The 10,954-nt window shown below is 42.2% G+C and overlaps 1 protein-coding gene across 10 annotated transcripts in view; it reads left to right on the top strand.

Moving 5' to 3' along the window:
• The first annotated feature begins 344 nt into the window (after positions 1 to 344).
• The window catches only part of PWWP2A (PWWP domain containing 2A), a 41,106-nt gene continuing 30,496 nt past the window's right edge, over positions 345 to 10,954 (top strand). For 7 of the 10 annotated variants that reach the window (XR_005583830.1, XM_039485633.1, XM_039485632.1 and 4 more), the window contains exon 1: positions 345 to 1,233. Coding sequence is in view for 7 of the 10 variants with exons in the window: in XM_039485633.1 (XP_039341567.1) it covers positions 437 to 1,233 (797 nt within the window). In the remaining 3 variants the exon portion in view is untranslated. The other 3 variants (XM_039485636.1, XM_039485634.1, XM_039485635.1) reach the window with 3 other exon arrangements.

Below are 10,954 nucleotides of genomic sequence, written 5' to 3'. Positions count from 1 at the left end.
CTAGGTGCTGTATGGACAGTCTCTGTCCCAATAAGCATCTAGTCTTGAAGATGAGGCTACTACCCTCTCATTGCAAGTGAGTTAACCTCCCACCTCTGTGCCCTTGCCCCACTCCCACTCAAACAGGAACCTCCCCTTACACTGAACCCCAAGCCAGAGGCGCCCCATCTCAGTTTGATGGATGTAACTCTGAACCAATTAACAGCCTCTCAGGGTTGAAGGGGGAGGAGAGTCTTCCCTGCGCCAATAGGAAGGCAGAACTGCCTCATGAGTCGGCCCCTTTGATCTTTAGAGGTACTAAACTCAGCCCCTTCTTCCTCTTCCCGACCCCTGAATGAATGAAGTCTCTAATGGCCAATGAGAAGTTTTCGTTCGGCTTGATGGACTTTCCCACTCTCCAATAGGAGCTTAGAATCATGCCGTAGCCTCCAATGCGATGTCAATGATGAGCGCAATGGGCGGGCTCTGCCTCCCAGGCGGGCGGAGAAGGCCGCGGTTATCGATCCCGCTGCTGGAGGGAGGCGGCGGCGAAGCAGCAGAGAAAATGGCGGCCATGGCTGCGGAGGCGGCGGCGACTGCAGCGGTGCCGGGCGACGGGGGAGCCGGCGAAGCCGAGCCCGAGATGGAGCCCATCCCGGGCAGCGAGGCCGGCGCAGACCCGCTCCCCGCTGTCAGCGAGGCCGTGGAGTCGGCCGTGCCCGATGGGGACGAGGCCGACGGGGGAAAGCCCGCTCCGGGGGAGGCCGAGGAGCCGCCGCCGCCCGTAGAGCTCGCCCGGAGCCCGGCTAGGACCCAGGAGCCGGAACCTGCGAGGACGGAGCCGGAGGAACCGGAGCTGGGTTCGCCCCAGTCCGAGCCTAGAGAAGCGCCCAGCCCGGAGCCCGAGGAGGCACCGCAGCCCTGCCCGCCGCCTGCTGGGCACCCTGAACTTCCCGAGGAGGAGCCGCAGCCCTGCCCGCCGGCTGCTGGGGGCCCCGTGGAGCCGGAGCCCGGGGAGGAGCCGTGCCGGCCGGAGGAGGAGGAGCCGGATGCTGCTGATGCTGCCGCTGTAAAGCCGGAGTCCCCGGCTGCCGGCTCCCCGGTGGCCCCGGCCGCGGGGGAGGCGGAGGCTCCGCTACTGCCTGGCTCGGAGGTGCGGGTCACCCTGGACCACATCATCGAGGACGCGCTGGTGGTGTCGTTCCGGCTGGGGGAGAAGCTCTTCTCCGGGGTCCTCATGGACCTCTCCAAAAGGTGAGATGCCGCTGGAGACCAGCTCCTCCCGGCCGGGGGAGATCAGCGCTTCGGGGGGATCCCCGGGCCTGACCCCGAGGCCCTCAGGGACTTCCGCAAAGGGGGAGAGCGGGTCCGGGCTCCGCAGCTCTCCGTCAGCCGCCTCCTTCCCTACCCGTTGGGAGATGGAGTGTAGGGGACTCAGGCTCTGTACAGAAGGAGTCCTTGGCCCTCCATCCTTCCTGGAGCTGGAGGCGAGGTGCTTGGAGCCGATTTACCCCTTCAGCTCAATCCCGTTGTGTGAGGGAGGAGGAACTGCCCCGTGTTAATTACTCCCTGTCTAAAGAACCCGGCCCTTATCGCAGGGTAAGCCCCAGGCCGTGCCATGATGGGTGGGAACGGTGCCCCAGCAGCCTCGTTGCATTGAGACAATGCCTAACAGCACCTTCTCCGGTCGCCAGTTCTGATGCGATGTAGCCTCTGCTGCTGCCACGCACGCTCTCTGGTCCTCTGGCCTACTACTGGGTTAAAGGTAAGGGAGAGGCCCTTTCCTTTTAAGTAATAAAAATAGGATAAAAGCTGGTCACCGACCAACAAACCTCCCCCCAGCCCCGCTGTTTTGTGCTGCTGTTTTAAATAATAAGAGTTGTTGCCTTGTGGGAATTAGAAAATATGAGAGAGGCAGGAAGAGCACATGGTCATTTTCCTCTAACTCGGTTAGGATTCATCTTGGGCCTTCCTAATCCCACCGTCCTGGTAACAGTCATGAGCCTGAACTGCAGATAATTTGCCTGAGCCTCCCCCAAATCATAGGGGTCTTCAGATCCAGAGTTCTGTTTTGGGTGCTTATCACTAACTTACAGCTTGCATTGACCAAGTCACGTCATATTAGCCTTTAAAAGCCCACTGACACTTTTTGGATTACAGTAGTCTTCAAATTGAAGGTTCTTGGAGCCCTGAAGGGTTTACTAGTATGATTCTCCTTGTGTATGGGGTGGGGCTTTCTCTTCAAGGAACCAATATCCACCTAGTAAATCTGGGCCTGAAGAGACAGTTTTGTTAGTTCAAACCTAACATTTTGGGGAAACTTGCACAACTTGATGGGAGTAAAAATTGTTCGGAAAATTTTAAGGAAAGTATTTAAGGATATAAATATCTCCCCCGCCCCTCCCTTCTTTGGTGTTTATAGTCTAATACTTCAGCATTAAGCAAGTACAGAACAAAGTGACATTGGCTAGGCTATTTTCATTGCCTAAATGAAGTGCAAAAAGTAAAAAAAACAAATCTTGGAAAATGGAATTTGCAAATGTTCTTAAACTCTAGTAATCCAAGGTAGTGGTTCTGACATAGAGAACCTGTATCAGTTTTAAGAAATTATTTACCTATGTAGTCTCTCTGTTCTTAGTGCTTCCTTCAGAAATGGGGCCAATGGCTTTGAGCACTTTTGCTTTGGGGTCAGCTTGTTTTTAGGGGCAGATGTTTAGAGAGGTGTATGGCCTTTTCTAAGTTCAATGAAGATTATTTAAGATGTTAGAAACATCTTAAAAATCATGGAAGCTAATTCCACAACTCAGAATTTAAACATCTATAGTTTGAAAAGTCTAAAGGCACTTTCACATTTTGTTAAATTGATTTGAGGCTGATCTTTAATTGTGTACGTTTCTAGTATGAAATACTGAAAAGCCCCAAACCAGTGACGGGCGCATTCAGTTACCCATCTAGTTAACTTATTTTTTAATTCTATTCTTTTGTAGATCTGAAGTCCAGACCCTCAGAGTTGCTGGCTCTCACTCTGTTCAGTCACTTGCACTATGTGGGTGTCAAATCACTTGCCATTAAATGACTCTGGATCCTGTATGTATGAGTAAAGAAAATCCTGATTTCTTTCCCCTCCTGAAAAAACAAACAAATTACCTGCAACTTATTAAACACTTCCATTTGACCCAGTGTATTCTCTCAGATATAAGTGCCTGGGGTTTCTGGGTACAAAAATTGTCTCACCACTGAGGATCCCCCAACATGTGGATTTCCCATATCCCTTTGAGGCACAGGGTCATCTGCATAGAAGCACTATGGCTCCACATAGATGAGGAGGGGCTCCTTGATTCCTTGGTAGTGTGGCTTCAGTGGATCCATGCTTCCAAGATTGCCCCAAACCATTTGTTAAAGGTAGGGGGAAGCATTCCTCATCACAGGGCTTTGTGGAAAAGGTAGTACAGCTAAGGGTTGTATTACCTTTTCTTATGGGCTGATGAGGGAATGATGCATCTTCTGTGTCTGTCCATGTTTCTCCTGGACTTCATGGATGGTCCCTCTTCAGGTGGATGTGGAAGATAGTTTGGACTTTTTTTTTTTTTTTTAAATCAAAGCTCGGGAGCGTGCCTAGGGTGAGAATTGGGCTTCCTTACATACAGGCTCTGCAATGTTTTGCTAGTGATACCAGTGTATGTGAACAGGCAAGTGAGATCTGGACTCAAATACCCAAAAGAAGAATAAAGTAGTAAGTGAACTTTAGAAATGTGCTAAGCACTTTTTACCTATAGAATATTTCAGGACTTAAGTGTGTTAAACACATTTTTTAGATAAACTCAACTTCTGTGCTATTTTTGTTTTGCTGCATTAGCTTATCTAGATTTTTATGCTTTGGAGGCCTGTTACTGCCTTAGGACAGTGCTGTCAATATCAGAAAACTATGATCATCTTTTCATTTCATTTTTATGAGATGTATAATTCCTATAGCAGGGCTTGTTTAAAAACATCAATAGTATACAAATTTTGACTAACCTTAACTCTCTTCTGGGAGTCTGTTTACTGAATGTTGCAGCTTTTTATAGGAATCATTACACTGGGGAAAACCCAAACCAAAAGCACCACAAGTTCTAACATGGGTTCACTTGAAATGGTGGGAATCCTAATATAGAAAAAAAATATGTCCATTGGAACTTTGCTCCCACCAGTTCATCTGAATTTGTGGGAATTTTTCTAAACTTCTCCAGTGCAGACATGGCTATCGCCTCCAAATCTGCTTCTCCTAGAAATCTTAAACTTACCAGTTCCTATGCAAGTCAAGTAAATTTTTAGTAAGGATAAAAAAAATCTAACCTAGTCCACTCTTTGTTTGTTTTTAATGGTTACCAACATCTTCAGTTACAGGTGCTAACTCGCCCTACCCACAGTGAACTATGGGTGAGGGAAATCACCTTATGCTCTGAAGAATGAGGATTAATAGCACTTGCATTCTAGCAAATGGAAATGAGACTGCTGTTTGCCTCATTATCATATGGCAATGACGTTGAAGGTTAACTTGGGTGTAAAAAATATATGCATTTCATGCAGGCAAGTTTATTGCCCCTCTAAATTTTAGTGCGATCACTCCTATATTGTGGAATGGAAGCACAGCCAAAATGCCTTCAACCAATTTTGTTGTTTTTCTCTGAATGTTTACTACTTCTATTTCTGCTGCTGAAATGAAATGCTAGCCTTTGTATTTATTCCTGCGGAGTTTCAAATGAGGTCAACAGTGCATATATAAAGGAACATTGTCAATTACATTTTAATTGACAAATAACATTTTTTCTGTTGGAGTACCCCCTTTAAATAGAATGTCCTGTTTAAGTATTTATGGCCCTCATCTCGTTAGTGCAAGTGCCCTAATAACTAATGAATTTTATCCACACAATAACCCTGTGAGATAAGGATGTGTTATACCCACTTTTACAAATGGGGATCTGAGGCACAAAGAAATTTAGCAGTTTCCCCATGGTCACATAGGAGGTCAAAAGTTGATCTGGGAATTCAACCTGGGTCTTCTGGGTCCCAGTCCAATTCCCTACTTAATTCCAATTGAACATTCTTCATATCCACGACCTAGTTCTTATATTTTTATTAAAGGGAGTTTTTGTACCTAAGCTGATGTTCTGAAATGTCTTTTGGGAAATTCAAGAGCAAGCATCACTGAGCCCACTCTCTTCCTGCTTACACTCTTACATGCATGTCTGATGCTGATTTTAATTCTAGTAGTGCTGCCGCTATTACCTTTAAGCTCCTCTTGCATCGTCTCAGGAAGGTAATGCTTGAGAACTCCTTCCCAGTGCATAAGTGGTGGTGGTATCTTAATGTATGAGATGGGAAGTGCAGCTGACTATCTATGATCATGCACATGGTGAACTTGGATAGAGATATTTTCTCTAGCATTTTAATTATAGTAATATCAGTTGCCACCTGCAAAAATTGTTAGATACAATTCCTTTTAAATTAATGTATTTCTATGCTTGCAATGTATTCTGAGGGTCTTATGACACTGCATGCCCCTGTATTGGTTTGTGATACATTAATGCCACCTGCTGGCTCAGAATTGCTGCAAGGCTCACTCTGCACCTGGAGGAAGCAGACAGTAGGAAGTATAGCACTTCTAAATCTTAAGAGGTGGCGTGAGAGTGCTTTTCATCCTGTTGGAACACTATTCCAGGATTTAAAACTACATGGGGCTGAGTCTTAAGACTTCACCGTGTCTAGTTTTTTTAAGTTCTATTTTCTTGTGAACAATCACAGAATTCTTAGTTTAACAACAGAAAGATTTTGTTTCTAGCCCTGGTATATCATGATGTACTGAACCTTAAAAATCATCATTCTGATGTTCAGGGTTTTTTCCCTTTTTGAATTTCATCATAGCAGGCCTGGAAAGAACAACCATGAGAGCTAGAAACCAAAGTCTTCTGCTATTTGAAAGCACGAGATACCAGAATTCAGAGGAGAGAGCATTAATCTCTAGCAGTCTGACATATTGGCAGACAAAGTTATATGAAAATTGGGTTTTGGTTGGAACAAAATGGTAATTAAAGTGATTTTTAAAAGCAGAGTTGTCATGTAACTTATCCAGTTGGCTTAACTGAACTTTATAAATCTTCAACTCTTTTTGTAAAATTACTATTTGTTGCTTTGTTATGGTGCTCTCTCCCAATGATACTTATAAAGTCTAAAGAAGACGCTTATGTTGCTTCTGCTCACATAGAACTTGTACTTCCATATGTAGAAAGAATTTGTGGACCCCAGTGAGGTTCGTGAACTGTCAGTTTGTTTGATATAAACATATTCTCTCAATGTTTAAAGCTCAGACGTGGCAGTTTGGTGTTAATTAAAGCATGAGCTTTGGAAAGTGAAATTTATTAGTCTGTCTTCACTTTTAACACCAAGCAAAAGTGAAAAATAAGATTAAACTTGAATCTTTCAGTTCTGAGAGTCTAAGGTTGTGGCAACGATATCTAAAGACAGTTTACCTATATATTTTTACCTGGCTGTCCCTGAAGAGGTAAAGAATTTTCTCCAGTCAGCTTCCTTAAACCAGTGTAGCATTCTATTAAAAAATGCAAGAGAACTGAAAAATGGTCCAAATCCAGGTTGTCATGAACAACTGCTTAAATTTTGGTTTTCAGAAGGAAATACAGTGCAGGTTAATGTTGTCTTAGGTTTTATGGAACTACTAATGTTTACAAAGTTAATATTCAGTTACAAAAATTGTGGGGGGGAGACCAACTTCTGCCCATATTTTGACTCAGTAGTATTTCTCCTCCCTTCCTTGCCTAATCTGCAAGTTGTCACTAAGGCTATGGCTACACTAAAGTTTAAGTCGATATAAATTATGTCTCTCGGGAATGAATTAGCCATTCCTTTGAGCGACATGACTTATGCTGACTTAAGCGCTGGTGTCGATGTTGCTGGGAGAGCCGACATAGCCACCGCTGCTTGCTGGGGCTGGAATCATTAAGCTGATGGGAGCCATCACGTTAGAGCAGCTATGCAGAGAGCTTGCAGTGGCACAGCTGCATTGGTGGAGATGTGTCTCTGAAAGCTTTCTAGTGTAGCCATAGCTTAGGAGTCACAATCTCTTTCTGGTGACTAAAAAGTAGGGAAATGCAATTGTTCTTTGGACTTGTGAAAAAGCCAGGTAGGACAGCTGTTTAGGAAACAGTCAATGTCAAATTACTCTGTAGTGTCTGCTCTTTCTTTGTCCATAGTGATGGGCTCTTGGGTGCTAGTGTAATGCAGATAATTAAAAAGAATTATGGAGGTGTCAGTTAAAGTATAGATTCGCTTATATATGAAAATTACAGCATAGTCTTCCCAAAAGCCTAGCACTTCCTCCAAGTATAGAGCAATATTTTTGGAAATTTAAGTAAACCCATTAATCACATTAATATTAATTTTAAAATGAGTCTCCTAAGATATTATGTTTCCTTTCAGACCTCTTTATTGTTCCTGATGACAAATTCATTTTAATAATGGAATAAATGTAGACTCTTCAAGCTTCCCATAGAGTAAAAAACTTCACTGGAATCTTGTACAGAGACTACGTTTGAAAGAAATAATATATTAAGTTTGTTCATTTTTCATCTTCATAAAAGAGAGGCTGAACAAGATCTCATCTAAACTTAAATTTTTGCTGGGATAGTTATACTAAATAAAGCAAAATAAACTTTATAACTACATCTGCACTAGGGCTTCAGTTGGTTTACAAAGGAACCACACCACTAACTGACACTCCTGTGCTGGCAAAAGTTTCCAGTGTTGACAACAGAGAACTCCACAAAGAAATGCCCTATTTTAAAATGGCTGCCATCTTCTGTTGTTCTCAGTTGGACTGACCTTAGAATATATGGCCAATGCATATATCTGCTTCTTATCGTGTTCTTCTCCGCCTTGTTACAGCATAGGATGCCACCATGTTTCCTGAGGGTAACTTGACTTCCCTTCACTTGAGGGAATGTGGGGACAGGAATGTGGAGGGGAAACTTGGGTGTACAACCTGGTATGTTCTGACTGCTTTATGTCACTCTGGAGCACAACTAAATGTGCTAAAAGTTAAAATCGAAAAAGACTTCAGTTGACATTAATCTTTCAATCATTTTGAAATATTGAATGATAGTATTTTCTGACTTTCTGGTTTAGTGTTAGATATTTTAATTAAAAAGGAAATTCCCAGACAAACTACACGGAGGTGAAGTGAAGGCTGAGCATATACATCAGTGATTTTTTTTTATTGGTTGAATGACTGTAATCAGTGCAACATGCTTGTTGAACTTTTAATTAAATACTGTTTACTAAAAAGGGATTGCACAGTTTTAACAAAAAACAATTTAAAAAGAACTTGCGTTTATAGGTATGAAAATTGTCTAGATCAGCCCAGTATCCCCTAGCACTGTGTCATGACAAAAGAAAAAAGCTGTATTGAGTATCCAGGTTACAGTTTAAAAATAAAAACCTGTTTCAAAATTGGCATGTATTTTTTACCTCAGTGTAACCTGGTTATCTAGACATGCTGATGTGGAGATGAAGCTGCAGAAAACTTTACATCGAGCTTCCTTCCAATTCTTCCAGAAGGAGAGGAGAGGGGCTACATTCCCACCTCTGTGGAAAAATCAGGGGTTTGGACCCACGCCATACACAGATCCTTCAGACTTCTCAGGAGATGGCCCTGTGTTTCTATACTGAATGTGGTTTCACGAAGCTGTAGTTGGCTGCTGTCCACGGGGTTCCCCCTATTTCAAAGAGGGGTTTCTAGTTTCAGTGTTGCAGTCTAAGTAATACAACTTCTAGCTGTTTTTTACATCAATATTTTCTGTTGGTGAGCTTCTTGCTATGTTTGTAGCCACAGACCCACAGGGTCCTCTGTGGGTGGGAAAGATGCAGTGAAAGAAACGGATTCCTCTGTACATAAGGGGAGCTACAAGCATGCAGCTGCAAGCAGTACAGTGTTTTTTCAAATTCAGTGTGCTAGGTGAAGCTCAATCTGGGCCTTCAAAAAGCCCTATTGGATATTGATCCAGTTCCTCTGACAGGTGTAACTGTTAATTCCTGATGTAACTTCATTAAAACACAGCTCAATATTTAACTGTAGCAATCCTTGACTTCAGTTGGAGGATGTTTACATGCTCAGAAGTTATACCAAATAAAGACTTGATTGTCATTTACATGTAAGTGAAATATATTATCCCATAAGTATTCTGTTTAGATGTAGAGTCCATCAGTCCAACACTGGCTGCATGGGACATGCTTAATTATTACTACTGGCAGATCCTAATAAGCAATGTTTGGGGTGGTGAAAGACATTGGCATGTACTATGTGCTGTTTCTACAGAAATGGAAGTAACTCAAATTGTAGATGCAAGCTGTTCTGGAACTTTGACTAAATGAAATACTGCATTTTCTGAACTGTGAACTCTGGTGCCATATTACTCTGGATGGAAATAAATTACAGTGGAGTTGCATCATAGGCGCATTTAACCTATGCAATTTTTACTATATGCACTCAGCCAAACAAAAAAAGAGAAAAATAACCATTTAAATACTATACCTGTATTGCGGGCAATTCTGCCCGCCATTCCACTCAATGAACGTTTGACTATACACGATTTTCACCTTACGTGCTGACTTCAGAACCTAACCCCCACGTAAGATGCGATTCCCCTGTACTGAGAAAATAGTTCAGCTTCTGTGGATACCTACTGAGTAAGGTGTTCTGGTGGATACTTAGTGTATATTAAGGTAGACACTTAAATTCTACACTAAGCAGAATAATAGTGAAATATTTGGGGTATGTTCTGGATACCTGTGTTCAGGATACTGTGCTTGGGGTTAAGTAGCTTACATAATATATAACCAATATAGCTATTATGGAATACTCATGTGCATAAACAGTCAGATTGGAGCTTTATTATTAAACTAATTCCTTCAAATTCTGAGTAAAATATTTCAATTAATCAGGTAGATGATGCTTGAAACAAAGATGCTCAGAATTAAGTGGTGCTAAATATTTTAATAAATGTAGCCAATATGCTACAAAATGTTTGAACCTTAAACCAAATAATTCCTGTCTTGGCTTCTGCAGAACACGCGTAAGGAATACTGTACTGGGTATGAATAACAAAAAATCAGACCACTGTAAGCTGACTGTCAGTGATAACACATCAGAGGTCAGTGGATTCCTTGTAGATGATGTGTTAAACCAAATCTGATTCTTTCCTGAAATATCAATTTCCTGTGCTGATTTAGATTAGTGATCATGCATTCTCATAAGAGTTATGCCCAGACACCATGAAATCATAAGTCTTTTCAAGAGACTGAAGAAACATGGCTCACATTCAGTCATTAGATTTAAAACTATCCTAGTTGGCTTTTCTCTGCAGGAGATTTCTTTAGCTTGCTAGAAAAGCTTTTTTCCTCTTCCACTCCCCTCTTAGTTTGCAAGTGTAGGAAGGGTTCACTTAAGTCCTACCCATTAAAGTAAACCTCCATGCCATCATGCATTGTTTAAATGCTTGTGTGCATATGTTTAGACTAAAGAACACTACAGATAACTCCTAAATAGGTTCATAATCGTAGAAGAGCGTTTATAATGTGTACCCGCATTTCTTGCTTTAGTCTTGACTTAATTCATATACAGGCAGAGACTCAAATATGTAACATTTTTCTTGTGGTAGCTCACGCCACTTGAGAACAGAATGCTGAAAGCGTACATAATTATTTTCTCCTTGCTACCCTTCAGAGAACTTTAATTTTGATAAACTGATTTAACTAGAAAAAAGTAAAATCATAAACTTGTGAGAAGCTTCTGCAGCTTTTGGTTTTACTGATGTCACTTAACTAGTCTATACATAATTATCTCTGAATATTCATTAATTCTCATAGCTCACAGGACTTGCACAAAAACCTTATGAAGTACTTGACTAGTGATTACTTAAAAAAT

The sequence above is a fragment of the Mauremys reevesii genome, linkage group 8 (genome assembly GCF_016161935.1).
Source record: "Mauremys reevesii isolate NIE-2019 linkage group 8, ASM1616193v1, whole genome shotgun sequence".
NCBI lineage: Eukaryota > Metazoa > Chordata > Testudines > Geoemydidae > Mauremys > Mauremys reevesii.
The sequence above is the reverse complement of the archived record's forward strand: the minus strand, read 5'-3'. Positions and strand labels throughout refer to the sequence as shown.